We start from the raw sequence: 22,354 nt of genomic DNA, 5'->3' as shown, positions 1-22,354 counted from the left end.
TTTAACATATATATATATATATATATATATATATATATATATATATATATATATATATATATATTTTTTTTTTTTTTTAAAAAGACGGCCAGTTCCAGAAGAACACTGTACCAATGTAAAACAAAAAAAAAATATTATATTAATATTGTGTTGATGTGAATCATTATATTGTGTAGAGAAAACATAAATGTGTTGATAAATGATCCAGTGAATATTATCGTATCAGTTTAGAGACCGTTGTGAGTAATGAGACACATGACCACGAATTGTATTCCAATTTTATTTATTGTTTACAAAAAAAAGCAAACCAAATGTTGATTATGAAAATACGTTTAGAGGAAAAACAGTGTGTTAGTGCAAAGAAGCAGCGAGTTTACCATAATAACTCATTTATTATCAAATCTTGTGTTTATTATACTGCTCTGGGGGGGGGGGGGGGGGAGTGGGCAGAGAGAGGGGGACAGGAAATGAAGGTGGAACACAGTCAGTAAGAAACGGGTAAATCCTGGAGGATCGAAGGAGTTTTAAACATATTTCTGTCCTCGCTCACTGCTCTCCTCTGCTGATCTCGACTGAGCTGGTACTTTATACGCCACTGTCTTATAGCTGGAAAAATAACAGATTAAAAAGAAGAAGAAAAGTAATGTGAGCATTTATTCACCTTCAGGTCTGTTGATATAAAGGCAGTCATTTATATAAAATGTACGCATATATTTTATGTCAATATTTAATTAATTATTCAATTATTATTGAAATAGGAATATTACATTTTAAATTCATGATTTTAAACTTTTTTCTAATATTAACTTATAAAAAGTTTTAAAATATTTTTTAAAACTTTGCCATGTATAATTTAAATGCTAACTAAAAAGAGTAGTTTAAATATTTTGATTATTAATTTTGTATTTAATTATTATTAAATAATTATTTAATATAATGGTTGTAATATTATTATTACAACCAAGTTATTATTATTATTATTATTATTATTATTATTATTATTATTAACAATAATAATAATTATATACCATTACAAAAAAATTAATTATTGTGTATGTATATGTATATATATATATATATATATATATATATATATATATATATATATATATATATATATATATATATATTTGTGTGTGTGTGTAATTTATGATTAATTGTGTTAAATCATTGTATTTATTTTTATGTTATTATAATATTATTGAAAATTATATATTTTTTGTTCATAATATTGATATTTTTATTATTACTTTTTTTTGATAATTATTTGTCCTGTATGTAATTATATTATTATTATTATTATTATTATTATTATTATTATTGTGAGTAGTCGGTGCTTACGGTATCGTCTCGGCGTGCAAGCCTTTGAAGGCCACACACTTTAAAACTCCTCCTATGAGCAGCATGCCTCCTCCGATCCAGGCCACAAAGAGGGGCGGTCCGAATGTGAACCTGTCCATCAGATAACGTACAGCAGGGTGAGGTGACTCACTGAGACTACGCCCTGCTACAGCAGATACACACAATGTGTTGCGCTGGAGCCGAGCTGTGTTTCACTCTTTAATTACCTGTTAACCATAGACATTCCCATTCCTTCCATCTGCATCTGGTTCATCCCGCCATAATTAGGGTTGTAGGTGGTCATCATGAAGCTGGCTACGATCTGATTGGCATAAATGGAAGCTCCAGTGATGCCACAGATACCTAATAACAAACATAAGAGTGAGAATTAGTCATTAATTATTCATTAATAATGAGGTGACTGTAATGAATCATGAGGTGACGTGACTATCTATATCTATGTGTAGATCTCTGGTTGATTTCTTTTATCTAGTTATTTTGTTTTCGTTGTTGTTGTTTACCTGCAATAATGAACATGATGCCTGCCGTCAGCGTCATTTTGGCTTTGGTCGAATCCTCGGTGCTTCCCATTTTGAAACATTTCAGAGAGAACAACGAGATCACGCCAGCGATTATACCCAAGATAACGCTGACTATCATCATCGCTCTCACTGCCTGGAACTGGGCTGAGACACAAAAACAGGTCCCGTTATGAAATATAACTAATAATAATTTCATTTCATTTACATCTTTATTTATGAAAGCCTGAAAACGATGAGAAGAGGTTTATGCTGAGGGAATGTCTATTCTTTATACAGGCCAAATGAAAAGGTGTTAATAATATATTATATACTCTACATACATTAACAAATGTAATATATATATATATATATATATATATATATATATATATATATATATATATATATATAAATTGAACCATTTTAGCGGATGATATAGTTTGAACTTGATAAAGCATAAAAATTATTTTGTATCCCAGCACTTTTGCTGTAGTTCAACAAGTAAAAGCGTTTCAAAGGGGAATTTTTTGCGCTCATGAATCAGCCTCGCCGTGTTTGTTTTGTTTTTGATAACAGTGTTGACCGAATGTGGACGTGGTTGCTTTAGTTCTGCATTCATCATCTCGAGTGCCTGGCACAATGAGACCACTGTTCTTTTGGTTCCTTGACATAAAACGTTGACTTATTGAGCATTAAGTTCAGTTGTGATGATAATGTTTGTTATGTTTCAGCCTTGTGTTTAACTCACATTAGACAACCATTGAGTCAAATATCTTTGTGTATTTGCGTTTTTACACAACGACATCAGCACCAGCCATGTTCAGTTAATCTCCAGGGGGCACTTTAAAGTGTCTCCAACCACTTTTGGTCATTTCCTAGTCAATCTACTTTGTTTTCTCAAACTGACCTGTTCCACTTTGTTCTACTTCAGGGAGTGTTCAGATTCGAGCGAGAACAGGAAGTGTTCAGAATCGAGCGAGAACAGGAAGTGTTCAGCAAGAATCTTTGGTACATTAAGTTGAGTGTAAAAGCTGTTTTTGAAACCAGGTATAGTCCCAGAAACTGATTTCTTGCTCACCTGACCACAGTAGTCTGGGGTTTTTGTTTTACCTCTCGTGAACTTTAGTGTAAACCTCATCATTAGTGTCCACCTTAGACCAGTTTATTCACTTAAACCCACTTTAGTCCTCTTAAATCCAGTTTAGTCCACTTTCCACCTCAGCAAATGTAAAGGAATAGAATTACATACATATAGGATACAGATGTATTAGCTCCCTTTTTTGCAAAGATTTTATTTAGGAAAAAAAAAGGTATAACATTGTGTAGTCGCTCCATGGCTTTGAATGAATTTATCTGAGTGAAAAATAAAGATGTGACGGTGACACCCTTCTCCAGTCAAGTTTAGAACTGATCTTGGGTACAGAACTGAGTATTGGGGCTAGTTGTGAAAATACTCTACGTTACTCTGTAGTCCACTTTCATATCATTTAGTAACTCAAATCAATCACCATGCTTTAGTTTATTTTACACACTCCTACTGCTCTGAGTATGCCTTAGTTTACTCTATCTTAATTACTTAAACCAATCAGTGTCCAGTTTAGTCCAGTTTATCCAAAAAAAATTACCTGATTTTACTTTAATGCAGTCACTTAGACCTACCCATTGACCCAGGTTAGTAACTCAAACCCACTTGAGTCCACTTAGTTACCCGAATCGACCTGTGTCTCTTTTAGTCCAGTTTAAACCCACCTGAATCTACTTTAGTCCAGTTTAATGACTTCAGCTGACCCGAGTCCACTTTAGTTCAGTTTAACGTCCTCAAATCTACCTGAGTCCACTTCAGTCCAGTTTTTTCACTCAAACCCACTTTACTCTTTACAGTTCAGCCCCTTAAACCCACCTGAGTATCCCAGAAGGCCGTAGAGCGGCCGGCACTCTGTGAACCCAGACGTGGACACCTCGCAGTCCTGCCACAGGCCTTTGTACGTGTACACGGCGGTGACGACGTCGCCCTGGCGGTCCTGCGTGCTCCAGTTGTTCATTGCGGTTGCGGCTATGACCGCAGCCACTCCGATGACTCCTAACAGGAATCCGCCGATCTGTAACCCGGAGGTCGCCATGTTTAATCTTCTCTTAGGTTCCTGTGGACTTCAGCTAAAGTGGACAGTAAGAAACTCTCAGGTAAAGTAAGGCTGAACAGGGAGGGACCTCAAGGTTTTATCTCGGCGTGAGTGTGGGCGTTTGTGTGGACATGAACGTGAACGTGCACGTTCGTACTTTTGTGTGAACGCTTTTGATTGACACATCATGTGAAATCAAAACTGTATTATTTCTAGACAGTGTATACATTTGTACACCTGAAAACATGAAGATGTGGAACTTTAACCCGTATGATTCTGGATATTTGATTGAAATATACTTTAAAAAAGAAAAGAAAATCAGGACTAGTGTTAATGTGTCATTTGTTGAGATTTGACTTAGTGTGTAAACAATTTAGTTCAAACCAACGTCACCTTCGCTCTAGTTTCAGTCACTGCCCACGACACACTGCTCCAGGTTTCAGTACGAGCAGCTCAACGGTTAAAGAAAAGGATTGGCATCGTTTTTCCCTTGACCTCACGTGGTCTCCACATGCTTGGAGATGTTCAGTGTCCAACATTTGCAACAGTACGAATGTGAAAGTCTCTAACCCGGTTTGTTTCCATAATGAAATCTATCCCGCCCTAATTCTTTTCTCTAACAGAATTCAATCTGAAATCAAAATCTTTTCTGTAAAAAGTCTACCTCTGCTCGGATCTTTTCATCATGGCGCTCCATGTCAAGAAAAAATCAAACTCATTCAAAACCTTTTCTGTAATCCTTTGTAATGGAAGTCTATTATACCCAAAGTCTTTTCGGTAAACACGTGCCCAAATCTTCACATACATTATTATTTAAACTACACAATTAAAGACAGTGTAATAATGTTGGAACATTCCTCCCCCTTGCCATCCTGTGTAAAATGATACCAAGCTGCACAGGAACAAAACTAGAATTTTTCTGGTTTTCCAAGATGGTGACGTCCATAAATAACAATCCAGCGTTTATCTAAAACATTGAAGTAAATATCAAATGCTGATCCTGTCTTGGCTGATCGACTGCCTTTTTACTCCCGTGAAGGTACTATTTTTATCGGATAAAGGTCATTTTTTGCAGATTTTTTGCCAAAATATTTTCTACTGACCAGAATGTTGTGAATTCAAATCCCACCTTTAACCCCCACATACTCAGTTTTGTGTTCGTATTGGATTTTACACCTTACATGTAAGTTTCAGTGGTGCTGCCAACACAGTAAATGTTGTGTTCTCTTTTGTAATTAATTTTTTTAGATTTGTGGTGAAGATATTCTTTAAAAGACTGAACAAAATAACCTCGATGTCTATCAGCAGAAATGCCTTTTAATGGTTTTCTCATTCCTCTGACCGAGAGCACATCCTGAAAACATTAAAGAGGAACTCGAACATGTTCCAGGTATTGACAGAAAGCATGCTTATTTTTTTCTGCAAATAAAAATCAAATTAAGAAATAGCCGGCATGTGCAATGATTAGAGAAACTAACAACGAAAAAGGAAGCACACATTCATCCTTATCACAGTATCAACAAAACAGCGAAACAGAGACTCGGTCGTTTCTTATCAGCTGTGTTACACTGTGAGAGTACGACTCGCTGTTTCCAAATCGACTAATCAGAGTGCAGGGAGGATGAACAGCGCAGATGATTGGCTCTCCGTCAGCTCCAGTCTCTTCAGCATGACAACTTTCGCAGAAGCTAACAATGGAAGCAGGTTATTTTTTGCAACGTCATGGACAGAGGTGAGAAGGTTTTTTTTCTTTGAATGTAAACCTACACACTGGAGTAACTGATGATACACACTGTGTACACACGGCGAAGAGCAAACAACGTCCAAACCTTATTTCTCTATGATGCCTTAATGCTAAACATTTTTTCTTTCATGTCAGGACAAGCAATCCAGGTAGCTGAGGCAAACTCATTCATTATTTTGATGGTAAAACATGATAACACCTATTCACAAGTTATGTCGCAAAGGTACAATACTATAACGTATTTAGGGCTTTCATTTTTCTAGATGTCACCACTTCAATAGTTACGTTGCTACAACAAAAATTTGTTAGTCAGGGAACATAGTTTCTACTTAATGACAAAATCTTTTGGTTAGCTGGATTAGTAAGCAATAAACACTGTATGAGTGACGGAGTGGTGTGATGAAGCGGAGTTACAGTTTCCAACACAAAGTTGATCATTTTCCTACAACAGCATGCCCCCAAGTGTTTTATTCTCCATATAATATAGTAATTTGCATATGATTTGACACTTTTTTTTAAAAGAATGACTCATTAAACTTTTTTTTTTAAATTTGCAGTGTTTCATAACTTTTTCTTTTCTTTTTTTACCTAGCCTACTAGGTTTAGATGTTATAATTTTATCGTGGCAGTTATATACAGTGTTTTACTATGAAAAAAAGCTTTAGTTGTGCTGTCTGTTTGATCTCTGAACCAGTGTTACTGTGAAGAGGTGTGAATTGTGAATTGTTTGCCCAGCAGGGGGCTCACACCCCTCCCCTTTTCCATGGCCCTACTCACCAGCAGATTTACACAGTCACGATACTCTACACACAGAAACCCAACAGCAAAAAAAAAATTTATTTGTTTGTACTGATTCAAAATAGCAGTTATAAACAGCGTTCCTTCACCAGCCTTTCTTTTCCTCTCTTTCTTGAATTTAATAAGATAAAAAATAAGACAAATGATTACTTCTTATGAGTGACCAGTGATTTTGAAAAGTGTTGCTTTTTTGACAGATATAAGAATATAAGTTGATTTGCTCGGCTTCCGAGATGTTGTGCAATCGTGGAGCAGAATGCTCACTGCTGCGGCTAGTGGTCAAAAATAGGAACCGCAACAAATGCTTGATTTGGGCCCCTACTGGGGCAGGAATCGCTGCCCTGTTCTTACTCTATATACATTTTCACTGAGGGAGGAGCAGCAGACAGGACAGTTAATGACCGGGTTGCCAGACTGGGCTAGTTTAAAATATTCTGCAGTTGACAAGTCTTTTTTTCTTTCTTTCTTTTTATTTTATTTTATAGCAAATCATCTGAATGAAATCTAATAAATTACTGCAAAAAGGGCAAAGTGTAAGTACAGACAGTGTGTCTATGATTAACAGAACTATTTCTATTGTACAGTATAATACAAAGATTGGAAGAGGCAAAGAGGGATTATGGCGTGGATAATGTCTGTACATCAAAACTATGTGAAGAATTCGTGTGTACCATGCAAAGAAAAATGTCTCCCTTTTCCAGTTCCTGAACTTTTTGGGCTAGTGACAGGGCTTTTTCGTGGTTCTTGAAATGTAATTGGGTTGGAAATTTTGCTCAGACATATGTCAATTCTCGTAACGATCTCACCTCAGGCAAAAATACGTCTAAAAGCTCTCAAAATGAGCTGCTAGACTGTACGCACGTTGTTGACTCTCAGCTGCATGTTACAGGATTAAAGTTGATTTATTGCTGTTAATTCCATGTACGTGTGTGTTTGTGTTTATTTGGGGCATGGACCATAAACCACAGTGTCTGTGAATGAGCTGTTACTATAGAAACGACAACGTGAGCGCATTAGTGTAAATTTTAGACAACATTAGAGTTGCGGCTGCCGTTACAGAAAACTAATCAACACCTTCTGACAAATCACGATCCAGAATTCAAATCATTTTAGCCGTTTAGATTCGTTTAAATCCGTTCAGTATGAATGCTCTCTGTCTCTCTCGCGCTCTTCACACACACTCACTCGGGCGCGCGCGCCATCTTGTGGCTCTGCTATAACGGTTTATTACAAAGTGGGCGGATTTTCGGTGAGCTGGTAGCCAATCAGAGCGCACTGTAGCACGACAGCGCCGCTCATTGGTCGAACATAGCAAACGCTGGAGGAGAAACTGAGAACTTCCGCAATCTGTGGAATTCGCGGCGCAGCTTCGTGTCTCTGCTTCTCACGACTGAAAAGTCTCGGTATGTGACCTTTATTTCTTACGTTTGCGTCTATTTATGATATTATTATTATTATTATTTAAGCCTCGTACTGATCACCTTTGTGTTCTGGAAAGCTTTAGCATGTCGGTTACAGCGTGAATTAATTGTTTATTTTATGTTTTGTTCTCAATTCTCGCGTTTTTTCTTGTTCTCATCATCATAAAGCCTAATTTAAAAACAAAACAAAACAACAACAACATAGGGTTAGGTGTATTTAAAAAAAACAACAACCTAACAACAACCTAAATCACTCTTTTAACTGATGCACATCCTCGTTAATTTTATTGCACTATTGCATACTCATTCAATGAACTAGCTAGTCAAGCTAACTTCGGTTTTAGCGTCTGTTTTTATTTAAAAAAAATTTTTAACGTCATTTAAAATCGTTTTTGCATCTCTAACTTTCCATGCATCTTAAACTATCTGGCTCATGAAGAAGTAATCAGGTGTGGAAGTGATGAAATAGAGCACTTTTCTCTCTGACTAGCCCACTTCCGGTTCACTTTTACTATACACACTTCAGCTGCATACCAAACATTTTTTTGTACAAATGACTAGAATAACGTGTTCACTTCCTGTTTATTAAAAGACATAACGGTGTAAACAGACTCATTAGAATGCAAATCAGCACGCCTCATTAGCATAATCAGCCTGTTAATTAAAATAAAGGGAAATTAGTATCTGATATGCAAAATATATTTATATACACACACAAGCACACACACACACACACACACATATGATAATCTTGCATGCAGTAATTCTTCAGAACAGGACTGAAAGTTCAACCTCTTTTTCTTCTTCTTAAACAAACCACTTTTTTTGCATTGGAAATAAATACACAAGTAGTGTCGTTGTGGAGTATTTGCATTTCATCTGCATCACTCACTTGGGGGGGGGGGGGCAAAGAAATCAGAAAAGTTTGCAGCTGGTTATGAAAAGTGAACACAGAAGTGCTGTTGAGATGTGTTTCTATTTCTTTAGTTTTGTAAGTTGTGCACACGTGATGGAGACATGTTTAGAGGACGTATAAGGTTGAACAGAGTTTCAGGCAGATCAGTTAAAACGAGGTGCAGGATGTGTGCGTTTTTTTTTTTTTTTTTCTTCTTCTTCTTTTTTTTCCTGTGGTGAGACGTACTTCCTGTGTGTGAAGTATTTGTGTTTTATGAAAGCCTAGATTGGCTGACTTTTATTACTAATATAAAAAATAAAAACCCATTTAATCCAAAAGAACTATTTTAAAACCTCATCTGCATGTTTACTCGGCATTGTTCCAGTGTTGAGATTTTTCTTCTCATGCATGTGTCCTGTTTTGAAGCGCTTTACTCTTTGCATGTTTCTCTACGTGTCTGGCCGTGTGAGTGAGTGTGTGCGATCTGTGATCTGACCTCGCACGTTAACGTCTGCTTCCTTCGTTCTCCCGAAAGTGAAATGCAGAAATTGCACACCTTTCTGTTTTTACGCACCCCCACACTGGACCACGAAACCGCTGTTTAGCAGACAGTCAACATCCCAATGCACTTACAGTAAACAACAGCAGAACGCAGGGTTCGTACAACACGCTTGAACTTGGCTTTTTGGAATTTAAGTACTGGAAAATCTTCAGAATAGCCTTTAAAAAAAATCTAGTGTTGCTTAAAAAGTGCTTGAATTTATAAAAAGTCAATAAAAAGTTTCAAAAAAGCACCTAGGGGCAAATCAAGCTACTCTCTGGACAGACCTTGGCTACTTCCCGTACGCAAATACGACGCGATGATGTAATGAATATGCTAATCACTGTGTGATGTCATCCTGCTTGTGCTTGTTCTTGTTCTGCTGCTTCTTATTCTTGTTGTTCTTCACTTGTTTATCATGTTATATGGTGGGTTTCTTATGCCAGGATAGAAATCCTCGTCCTGATGCCCGAGAGTGATTGTGATTGTGTTTTGCAGGTTTTGGATTACAGCTCATCATGTCTCAGGCTGATAAAACGAAGGTAAGTGCTTCCTGTTACAGCGCTCAGCACATTTATACAGAATGTTCCAGAAAGACTGTGTGTCTGTAATCAGCTTTACCTTTATCATTATTTAATATTAACCATGCAGAACAATGTAATTACGTTCACGTTAACTGTGTAGTTAACAAAAAGTGTTCTTGGTTAGATAAGTTAGTCTGTTCTTTTTAAAGGGTTCTGATAGACACTGATTTAACAAAGCAAGTCCTTGGATTTACAAGACTCTGTGTAAATCTTGGGGAGGAGAATAAGTTAATAACGAAGACGAAGCGTACATGACGATAGTTTTACACCAAAAGCTCTTATCGAGCTTGTTCTTATCGAGGCTCAAAACTTGTAGTAAAAATCACAGAAACGTCACATCAACCAACAGGACAACTCCACCACTCCATCTCAGCGTTTATTTCACCATTTGTTAGTATGAGTTTGAGAACAAAAACCTCAAAACAAGTTTTTTGCCAGCTCCCACTTGTTTCAAAATGGCGGCCTTTGAAAAATTTGGCCTAGACATGCCCCCCTTTTTTTTTAACTCTGTACGTTTAGACAAAATATCTACAGGAGATTGTGATACACCAGGCTTCATTGAATGTTTGATTAATATCTGTATTTGCCATGATATCGCCATGCTGTATGATGCTGGAATTGCAATAAACTCGAATACAAACGAACATCATGAGCTGTTAAGGGGAAAGTGTTATGTTATGAAGCACATTTTGAATGGCTGTCGTTTCATAATGCGTGAGAGTAGAGTGGAAGAATTTGGGATTTTATGTTTTGTTCTCGTACTAATAAAAGTTGAAGACAGCGTTGACAGATTGGTTCCACTCTCGGGTTGATTTGACATGGAATGAGATTCGGAAAGATCACAGTAGTTGTTGGTAACGGACTGTATAAGCTCGGATGCTTCGAATGCCTACGTAATGAGCCGATGAACAGAAATTAAAATCCTTTTGTCCGTTGTTTGAGTTTTCCGCTCGTTCCTGCTTTAACTCTTCTGTTTGGTTTAGTGTTTTCCTGCTTTAAGCTCCTCTGTGAGATTTGAAAGAATTATTAGACTGGGCGTGTAGTTTATTTATATCCATGTACATGTGATGTCGTGTGTGTGTGTGTGTGTGTGTGTGTGTGTGACAGGGGCAGTTCACCAACCCGGAGACTCCCGGCTACGTGGGATTCGCCAACCTGCCCAATCAGGTTCATCGTAAATCAGTGAAGAAGGGCTTTGAGTTCACACTGATGGTGGTGGGTGAGTAATGTGTGCTGAAAAGGAGAAGTGTGTGTGTGTGTGTGTGTATGTATGTGTGTGTTGGGGTGACATTCCAATGCTGTTTTTCCCTCTGAGTGGTTTCCTGATTGTGGGAGTCAGTGTGGGAATCCATCCGCTGCCAGATGTGTGTGTGTGTGTGTGTGAGAGACAGAGAGAGAGAGAAAACAGTGGAAAGTTGTTTGTTTAAGGCATTTAGGGTTTCATTCCTCTGAGTGCATGCTGCAGATCTGCTGGAGAGAAGTGAGAAGAAGCGATTGAGGGATTTGACTGGGTGAAGGATTTAAGTTAGGAGCTGCTGGAGAAGTTTGTGAGTGAGGGGTTGGAAACAAGGGAGGAAGAAGGTGGAGTAAGGTGAAGAGAGGAAGGTAAGTAATGGAACAGAGTTAGGGAGGAGGTGTGTGATGATATGAGGGAGGGGAGGAGTGAGCTGTGGTAGGAACCTGTGGAGGGAGTGACCAAAAGAGAGATGGGGGGGGGACATGGTGAAGGAGTGGCTAGGGGTGCAGAGGCGAGAGAGAGAGAGAGGGACTGAAGCAGATGAGAGTTAATGTGTATTCAGCAGTTTAATCGTCACTAATCAGACTGTGTGTGTGTGTGTTTGTGTTCTCTTCAGGTGAGTCTGGTTTGGGGAAGTCGACTCTGATTAACAGTCTGTTCCTCACTGATCTGTACCCAGAGAGGATCATCCCTGGGGCCGCAGGTCAGTGACTAACCCCGGATCAACACCACACACTGAGTGATCAGAGCTGGTTCCTCAGATACATGATGTATATCATGGGTTCTATACCTCTGCTATCACACTACCAGCAAAGAATCCTCCCAAAGCCACCAATAACTAATCAAAATGTTTCTTTAAGTCGTCACCTGGCCGATGTTTGAGTGTAAGAGACTTTGGGGGTCGTTGCGTGGCGTCCTGATGTGTGTGTGGTGTGTTGTAGAGAAGATCGAGCGCACCGTGCAGATCGAAGCCTCCACCGTGGAGATCGAGGAGCGCGGAGTGAAACTGCGACTCACCGTGGTGGACACGCCCGGATACGGAGACGCCATCAACAGCCAAGACTGGTACTGATTCTGTTCACGCTTTATTACACGGCAGGTGTGTGTGTGTGTGTGTGTGTGTGTGTGTGTGTGTTCATTGTAATGTAGTACAGAAATAAGGAAATGATCAGCAGACTCTTTATTTCAAGTTCTCTGTTCTTGCTTCTTGTCAGGTTTTTACTCTCAAAACGTCAGATATCAGTCACGATGTTTAAAACTTGGACCCTGTAAAGATTTTACCCCCCCAGAATGCCCTTGTTCACACTGGGACTGATGTTTATCAGCACATTTGCTGGATTTTCAAATATTTCAGTTTGATGATTCAGATTCTCTTGTCTCAGGATTCTGATATTTTATTTTTATTTATTTATTTGCTAGTTGTAAGATGCAAGAACGTACAACACAAAATTACGGTTTACGGTCTTGTGATTCAGAACCATAAAGACAAATGTCAGAACTTCGCATCTCAGAAATACCACTAAATCAGGATTCCCAGAGAAAAGTAAACAAGCAACAGCATTTATTTACGTCCTACTTTAATACCCATGTAACGTTCTAGCTAGCCAGGCTAGGCTATGATGATGTTAGCTAGCTGGGAATCGTCAAGCTAATGGCCAAAGTTAGCCGCTTGGTATTTAATATATTTTTTTAAAAAAAACAACTATTTTGAGATCTTAAAAAAATCTTTAAAAACATTGTAACCTGTAATTCTGAATGAAATCTTACCAGTATAGCAAGTTAAAAAAAAAAAAAAAACATTGGTGAAAATGTAACGTTATTAAACACACCACAGGAGAATATAATTTTATTCAACGGTGAAATTTATAGAATTCAAATTTGTATTCAAATAGTTTATTCAGTCCCTCCAGGATTTTTGCGATCGGGGAAATGAGCGCACAATCCAGGAAACGCCGCAATGTTCGGAGGAGCTCATAATTTGTCAGAATTTTCCGCAGATTCAGGCTGAGACGCGTCATGTGACGTCATCACAATGCGCGTTCAGCCAAAGCTGTCTACAATTCATGTGCGTCGAACACGAATACAGCTTAAAAGTCTCGTTTATCATCAACAAACATCACAGCGAAAGAATGAATCAGATTCAATTCTGTAACAAATGGAAAATATATATATATATATTTTTTATTGGAAATGTTTACGTTATATATAAAGGGACTTGACAGTATTATTTTGTTAGGATTGATTGAGTCTCGATATCGGCTCACGCTTGAGATTTCTTCATCGTAAAGCGGCATCATGTTAACATAGCGTAGAAACCTTCAGCATTCAGAACCGTTTCTGTTCTTGCCCCTCAAACTGGAAGCTCGGACAGTAGATACGCAGACACGGCGAGTTAAAGCTGACAGGAAATGTTTCCCGATAGACCATCAGACGTACAGGGTACGGGGTGTGTGAGATGAAGCGGGAAGAGTTCGCTCATGTTTCCTGTCTTTGTTCTGCTCTGAACTTCCAGAACACATGTAGATCGTCCTCACTTCCCATTTTCTCTTATTGAAAAAACCCCTCTCGTATTTTAATATTCTAATTCAGTTTAAAACTTCCGCTGCTAATATATCAGCATCTACACGTCCAGCGCTTCTGCTTTTCCTTATAAAAAGACTTCTTTTTTCTTTCTGACTGGATAAAGCGGATTAAAATAATCCTCACTACGGTGAAGTTTTCTGTAAGGAGAAATGTTTAACCTTTATGGAAGGAGTCTCCAGTGTCAGCACTTTGTAACAGTCAGAGGTAAAGCTGTTAAAACTTCAGGACAGAGGAGTTTACACTTCTTTGAGGTTTCTTGGGAATGTGACAAGCTGGGTTTTGTGTTTGTCTTATTACCGTGAAGTGAGGGAATAGAGAGAGTGCGAGAATAGAGAGTGGGCTGGTGAGGGAGCGAGAGTTTATAGCTGCTATAACGTAAGCGAGAACAGGAACTTCTTTCACGAACGTTAACTGTAACTATAAACAGATAAAACATCATGTCATACTTAAATATAAACTGTATTTGTTGACAAATCTCTGTGGTGTAAGAGGAATACAACTCTTTAGTGATGTGCTGTTATAGGAACAGATTCGGTTTCAGGGAGGTTATTTCCTTTAACACACAGTGTTTATTTCTTACTGATCGTAGTGCTAGTTAAAATGGACCTGATGTGCTGGAGCTGATTTAAAAAAAAAAAAAAAAAAAAAAAAAAGGTCACCTTGTGAAGAAAACAGAAGTGAAAGCAAACACGTGAGTCTGAGCACAAACACTGTTTCAGCGTGTGCTGGTTTATCAGGGTTTGGCTAATCTTTTCAGTCTTTACGTTCTTAATCTTCTGGCTCCTTGAGGAACTCCTCTGATGAACACTCCACATCTCTGCTTTGTATTTTTCAGCTTCAACACCATCATTGCCTACATCGACGATCAGTTCGAGCGTTACCTTCACGACGAGAGCGGCCTGAACCGCAGACATATCGTGGATAATCGCGTCCACTGCTGCTTCTACTTCATCTCTCCGCTCGGACACGGGTCAGGAGTTCAAGCACACACACACATGTGTAATACTGATGATGATATTTGGAAGTAGGAATGAGTGTAATGTGTATAATCAGTGCTGAGTTTAGAAATGTCCCTGTTTGAAGCAGATTCGATACAGAATATTCACATTTCCGGGGTGTGTGAGAAGGAACAGGGCAATAAGTAAACAAGTAAATAATTAGGTATGTACATAAATAAAACACTTGGACAAGAAACAGAGCAAACTAATTTCTAACTAAAATAATTTCAGTCAGTCAATTAGTAGTTCAGTAGATGATTAAGTAAATAAGTACAGAAGTAAGTTAAATAGGTCTGTACACCTTAAGTAAACAAATAAAGGAGTAAGTGAGCGAGTGAATAAATATGTGCATAAATAAATATGTAAGAATTTCTACATTAGTAAGTAAATAAGTAAGGAAATAAAATAAGCAAACATAAGTGTCTGCATAAATCTTTAAATAAAAACGTCAATAAGAAAATATGTACATTAGTTAGTAAATGAGTAAACAAATATATATAAATAGGTATGTACTTAAATATGTATGTAAATATTTTTTATATATATTATATTATACATATGTTATTAATACTAATATGTATAATATAATGTATTGTAATATAATAAATTATAACTACATACGTATGTGTAGTTATTATAACATTATATTACAATACATACAATACCTATTTCATATATAATATGTACAATATATTATACAATATACAATACTACATATGATTATGTAATATTATATTACATATATACCTATATAATTGTAATATATTATAATATATATGTAATATGTATAATGTAGTATAATACAATACAATAATACATGCGTATATTATAATACGTACATATGAATAAGTAAGTACATATTTTAAATTATTATTATTATTAACACCAAACCCAAGTCTATTCATATCTGTAATAATAATAATTAGAAAGGATAAAATAATAAATGCTGATTATTTCGGGGCTTTGTAATGTTAATCGAGAAGTAAACCTTTCCAGCGGAGCGTTATTACCAGCTCGTTAACTCCGCAGTTTAAAGCCAGTGTCTCTTCCTGCAGCCTGAAGCCGCTGGACGTTCAGTTCATGAAGGCCATCCACAACAAGGTGAACGTCGTCCCCGTCATCGCCAAAGCCGACACGCTCACTCTGAAGGAGCGAGAGAGGCTCAAGCGCAGGGTAACACTCCTCCACCCATCTCCTGAGCTCTTCATCAGTCATCAAACAACATCACACCTCATGTTCATCTCATCATCACAACACTACGCAACATTTCAGTTCTGTCTTCATGCTAGGAAGTAACAAGCCTCTCGTGTTGCTTGTAGTTTGTCGCTCGTGGCTGGTAAGGCCACGCCCACAAACGGCACAGCATTCTTGTCACAGCATTGACTCTGACTTCCTGTTTCCCACCTGCAGATTTTAGACGAGATCGACGAGCACGGCATTAAGATCTACCACCTGCCCGATGCCGAGTCGGACGAAGATGAGGAGTTTAAGGAACAGACGAGGATTCTGAAGGTACGTTACGTGTTTATCAGCACTGCTCGGACGCATGGAAATGACTCGTTTCACGGACATTAAATGTAACAATAAACGGATAAAAATCTGCTTTAGGAAAACAGTCAGCTTCGCTTCATCACACCACCTGTGATTGGACATTTGTGGCGTGTGTTTGTGTATGTGTGTAGACCAGTATCCCGTTTGCAGTGGTGGGCTCTAACCAGCAGATTGAAGCTAAAGGGAAGAAGGTGCGAGGGCGCCTGTACCCGTGGGGTGTGGTGGAGGTGGAGAACCCCGAACACAACGACTTCCTCAAACTGCGCACCATGCTCATGTATGACACGCACACAAATGTACACACTGTCCAACATGTACACACCAGTGTAGAGAGAAATGGATGGATGAATAGGCAAATGGATAGATAGATGGATTGATGGCTGTTTAGATGGATGGATGGACAGACAGACAGAGATAAATAGACAGATAGATGGTTGCATGGATGGATATGTGGGTGGGTGGATGTATGGATCAATAGGTGGTGTGGATGTATGGATGAGTAGGTAAATGGATAGATGGATTTGTAGTTGATTGGATTGATGAATAGATAAGTAGACAGCTGTTTGGATGGGGGGATGGATAGACAGATAAATAGACAGATGGATATGGAGGTGAATGGGTCAAATAGGTGGATGGATGTGTAGATAAATGGATAGACAGACTGTTAAATGGATGGAGGGATGAATAAATGAATTGATGGATGGATTGCTGGTTGGATAGGTAGGTGGATGGATGGATAAATGGATACAGATTGACAGTTAGATGGATGGATGGATAAATAGATACGGTTAAATGGATGTGTGTGTAGGTGGGTGGATGAATATTTATATTTATACCATCTATCCATTGCAACAATATAACTGCTTGTTTTATTGCTAATTTATGTGTGTAGAACCCACATGCAGGACCTACAGGAAGTGACTCAGGACCTGCACTACGAGAACTTCCGCTCAGAGCGCCTGAAGCGAGGCGGCAGGTTGTCCTCCCACGGTTACATTCTGCCTCTTTCGCCTGCGTACGTACTGCTGTGTGCTTTATTCCTCCTCCCCCACTATAAACCAGCAAGAAACCCCAGCAGAAACCATCAAAAACCATCAGGCATCACTATACGGACATGATCTCATACCTAACCTTCAGACACGTCTGTGTGGAGAACATCTTATACCAGCACGCATCTCTATACCAGTTGAAGCTATAGGTTTTACTGATGAGTCGTTCGTGAACGAGTCGACTCTTTGAACTGACTCTTTTAGCCGTACGTTGAGAGCTGACTCGCGCACATGAGCATGATTTCTTCTTCTTCTTTGTAGATGTTGCTCCTGTAGTGTAATTTAATCTTAATGTGTCCGTTTTCAACGTCTTGGAATGTCGCACTTTTTTTTTTCCCTCCAGTTTAGGAGAAAACGGTTTGGGAGTCGACAGAGTCGTCTTTTTTTTGGTGAGCTGAGTCAAATTATCTGACTCGCTGAAAAGAGTCAGAATTCCCATCATTAGTAGATACAAGACTTATTAAAACCAGGAAGTCTTTGTGTTTTATGTAGACTCGCACAGAGAAGCAGGGAGCACCATCTCTCTCCGGTTGTGGAATTTTTAGATCGGAATGGAAAGATTTTAATAAAAACGGTATCTCATTGCAACACAACGCCACTATGGGGTGACTGCTGCCAACGAAACCCAGTAATATGGTGTACAGTAGGTGTGTGTAGGCTAGAGGACAGGAGGGGGAGGTCTGTCTTTCAGCTTAATGCTTGTGCTACTACACACACACACACACGGACACACAGACACACACACATACACACACAATGCAAATGCACTGTGGCTTGCTGGCTAACACACTCGCATCTCTCTGCATCACACACTTTACACATAACTGTTCACACTGCTGTGCACACACTTATACTTCCATGCTGTGTCTGCTGCTTCTGTTTGCACTAATCTCTCACACACGTGTGTGTATATTGTGGGTGAATTGGGTCGATTCCCTTTCATATTCATTGAGCACAGGATGCAATGACTGACATTTGAAAGTGTTTATCGTGTGTGTGTGTGTGTAGTGGCAGGAAGGTGCCGGAGCCAGAGGAAATGGACAAGGACATGATCCTTCTGGAGAAGGAGGCTGAGGTATAGCCTTAATAATAATTGATAATATAGATCTTAGTTCTAGTAGTAATAATAAGTGTTACTTTCTGTTTAATTTATTCATATATGCTGCATTGATTAGTATTAGGTATGATGCAGGAATAATAAAAAATAAAAAAAATGTACATTTTTATAAATCTGATTAAAAAAAAAGTCAAGAATTGTGTTGAAAATAAGCTGAATTCTGTAGACGTGTGAAAACACGATGATAAATTTGATACTTTTCCAGTATCTTTAGAACAAACTGAGCTATATAAAATACATTAAATAATATAATATTCCGATCATATGAAATACTGGGGGGGGGGACGGCCCTCCAAAAGTATTGGAACAGCGAGGCCAGTTCTATTGTCTTCAGTATCCGCTGAAGACATTTGGGTTTGAGATCAAAAGATGAGACGACTGATCAGAATTTCAGCTTTCATTTCCTCATAGTTGCATAGCACTGAAAGTCTACTCTTGGTTTGATCTCTGGGTTTCGCCTGTGAAGGCTGCATTTGTTGTTAAAAAGGATAAACCAACATGAAGACCAGAGAGCTGTCTGTGGGAGAAAAGCAAGCCATTTTGCTGAGAAGAGAGAAACGATGAATAAGAATCATTGGTCTTAAACACTGAATAAATGTTAAAACACTTTTTTTTTTTTTTTTCTTCTCCCAACTGTTCTCTACATCCTTCAGAACATTTGAAAGGTTCTGAAGGATGTGTTAAGTGTGTTTTTATAAAGATTTAAGATTGAAAGTTAGTGTGTGTGTGTGTGTTGTAGTTGAGGAGGATGCAGGAGATGATTGCGAAGATGCAGGCACAGATGCAGAAGCAGGGTGACGGAGAAGCAGAAGGGCAGCACGTCTAAACCACTCGAGGTAAAATAAAATAAAATAAATAGATAAAAAACTTTTAAAAAGACGGAGTTCGCAGCAGCACATCACGCTTCACACACTTATTAATGACTCCACAGCCTTTACAGATGCATCACGGCCTTTTTGTCCCCCAGACGGTTTATACAGCAGTCATTAAAAGCTCAACCGTGTGTGTTCATGCGCTTATGCTACTAGACACTAGCATTTTTATTTATTTGTGTGTGTGTGTGTGTGTGTATATAAGGGCTGTAACTAAAGTTACTTTCACTCACCTATCGTTATCTGGAGACATTTATTTCCTGTTTAAGACTTTTAACAAGTTACTTGTGTTGTAGTTGGTCCTGTTGATATTTTCTCCGCTATCCTTGATGGTGAAACACGTCCAGATTTCTGTCGTTACATGTCGTCTGTCCGCTAACCCGACAATGTACGCTAGAATTACATCTCTTTGTATCACACCGTACTGGATTTTAATATCGGAGCATGTCTTACAAGTATGAAGATACGAGCACAGTGTCGGCGCAATACATGATCTCAGTATCACTGCATCCCTACATCACAGGGTTGATCTCGTCGAGTACCAAAAAACCACGTTCTTGGTAGAAATAGTGACCAAATGGAGGATTATATCTTGGCGTGGAGTAATTTTCAAACCCAAGCCGAGTCACGGCGTGCTGTTGAGTGGAAAAGCGCTAATGGGTGTGATTATTGTCCAGTGTTTAATAATTACGTGGCTTTATTTGTTTCTCAGGTGCAGAGCTGTGGAGTGAGAGCCGATCCGAGACACAGAGAAAGAGAGAGAAGTAGAAGAGAAGAATAAAAGAGAGACGTGTCTGGTGTCTCGTCACGTCTCGCTGTATTTTACACTTTCTTAGTTTTTTCTACTCTTCCTTGGGATAAAAGTTTAGTTATTATTATTATAATTATTATTATTTTTTGTAAGCAGTATTATTATTATTATTACTTTTTCTGTCTATCCACAGTGACATGTACCGATATTAGTTACTTGACAATTGCCTAAACTTCTTTTCACGGTTTACGATATTATCACGATGTTTTACATGTCATCGTAGTTCCTGCTCTTGGTTTCTGTGGGATTTACGGAAAAAGACGTCCTCGATGCCACTTTTACATGTTTAAAGTGTCCACAATAACAATTTAGTTTTAAATTTCGTGATATATATCGCATAACTGATTATCGGCACATGATCACGCAACAAGCTGTTTGTTGTTTCCTCGCACCAAAATACTGACCTGTGTTACCTGTGTTCATGATTTGAAGAGTTGTAAGGGTTTTAAGGGTGTGTTTGGTAAAAGAAGGACATTCGCCGCTTTAGTTCAAACTGCTATTAAAAACAGATTAGCTATTAAATTAAACTAGCTAATGGTGAAATTATTTACATTATTCACAGAAACGTTAATTCCACAGCACTCAACGTTGTTGGCCATTTTGAATTTTTTCAGAAATGTGTTTAACGATACAGAAATTTATCTTAAAAATGTCTAAAAAAGTAGTATCTCTTAGGCCATGCCCTTAAGAGACAGTAGTACCACTTAGGCCACGCCCATAAGACAGTAGTAACACTTAGGCTACACCCATAAGAGACGGTAGTACCTGTACCAGCTTGTGCAACCTGCTCACTCTAGCTAGTATCAGCTAAGTAACTAGCCTAGCTCATGCTGTAGATTACATTTATTATTCTTAGTAATGCCAAACAGTTATTTTAGCTACATTAACACTGGAAATTGGAGACTCTGCAAGTCGTAAGACTCATCTTCGACTCATTTTGTCCTCCATGTTTGATTTTCACGTCCCCCGAAAAAAAACATTTGACCTGATGTATCTCAGCCCTTTTCTGAAAAGATCAACTTGTCAAACTTTTGGAAGCTGTAGGAAAAAGCTGCTGATGGCCGTGCACAGCCTTACAGCCACCTTCAGAATATCTAGTGTCTGATGCAGAGTTCCTTACTGCCGATGTAACGTTAATGTACCTGAGCAGGTGTTCGAGAGCAGCGTAAACACGTGGGAGTAGACCAGGCTGTGTGTTCACGAGCTCTGTGTGATGGTCATAACGTACGTGTGAACGCTGTCACCTGAAAATGATTAACGTAACGACTAGGCATGTGCCAAAATTAAAGGAATAATCCATGTGCCCCATTTTCCACTTTACGCCAAATTGTAGTCTCGCAGCCAAGACGACTACACTTGGGTTTACAGGGAAAATGCAGATTAGTAGTTTTGTTGTTGTTTTTTTCCTGATCTATCCCTTTAAAATTTCCTAAGTAACTGTAGTTCATTATATTTTTTCATTTTAAAAAAAGTAGACTGAAATGTGTAGAGCTGTTTAGCTTAGCTTAGCTAGTTCCTTATACTAGCTCCTGAGCTTCAGTGGTTTATAGAGAATTTTCTGATATAAAGACTGACTATTGGCACGTGCCTGGGGATGATGTGAAGTTTTAATCCTGTTTTCTTTGTTAATGCATGCTAATTGAGTCCTTTGCAGTGTGTGTGTGTGTGCACTATTCTGTAATGTTTAAACCATGCCGCTGTATGACTTGTGAAAGTGTCTTCATCTGGTGGTCCAGTTTCTTCCTTAGGATCAGCTGTTACCATTTTAGAGTTTTATTCCAGAACTTTCTAATAAACTTGCTCACCGTTATCTTGAAATAAAGTTTTTTTTTTTATATATATATATATATTGAAAAATTAACTTTGTCGTGTGGATTCAGAAATATTTTCCTGACGTAATTTTGTTCATACCTGACATTCTCCCAGTGAGCCAGTAGAGGGCGTGACGCCTGAATCACACCCGGAAGTGGCTACAGTAATTACAGTTAATTCACCTGAACACCATTTTGAAAATTACAGCATTGATCTTTGAATAGTTATTAGCTAATATTAATACCAAAAAAAATAACTACCATGAACTACACATGAGTATACACTACGAATAATGAATATTAATTAGATGTAAATTCATGTGTGTATTTATATATGAATGTCCTCCTGCCTCCTCAAGA

General features: G+C 38.3%; 2 protein-coding genes across 3 annotated transcripts; one reads left to right on the top strand and one right to left on the bottom strand.

Annotated features, from left to right (window-relative positions):
• Positions 1-268: 268 nt before the first annotated feature.
• cldn18 (claudin 18) lies at positions 269-4,151 on the bottom strand. Its single transcript, NM_001329288.1, is given in 5 exon segments — positions 269-606; positions 1,342-1,452; positions 1,569-1,704; positions 1,863-2,027; positions 3,763-4,151. Coding segments are annotated over 5 exon segments (714 nt in total). The 5' UTR covers positions 3,983-4,151; the 3' UTR covers positions 269-524.
• Positions 4,152-7,821: 3,670 nt separating this feature from the next.
• On the top strand, positions 7,822-22,066 carry septin2 (septin 2). Of its 2 annotated transcripts, NM_001329322.1 has the most exon segments (14): positions 7,845-7,927; positions 9,880-9,923; positions 11,073-11,184; positions 11,819-11,905; positions 12,144-12,267; positions 14,621-14,755; positions 15,839-15,956; positions 16,194-16,295; positions 16,466-16,611; positions 17,227-17,349; positions 18,392-18,458; positions 19,240-19,336; positions 20,085-22,013; positions 22,046-22,066. In NM_001329322.1, coding segments are annotated over 11 exon segments (1,125 nt in total). In that variant the 5' UTR covers positions 7,845-7,927; positions 9,880-9,899; the 3' UTR covers positions 19,327-19,336; positions 20,085-22,013; positions 22,046-22,066.
• The last annotated feature ends 288 nt before the right edge of the window (positions 22,067-22,354 follow it).

Source organism: Ictalurus punctatus, chromosome 17, assembly GCF_001660625.3.
Source record: "Ictalurus punctatus breed USDA103 chromosome 17, Coco_2.0, whole genome shotgun sequence".
NCBI lineage: Eukaryota > Metazoa > Chordata > Actinopteri > Siluriformes > Ictaluridae > Ictalurus > Ictalurus punctatus.
The sequence above is the reverse complement of the archived record's forward strand: the minus strand, read 5'-3'. Positions and strand labels throughout refer to the sequence as shown.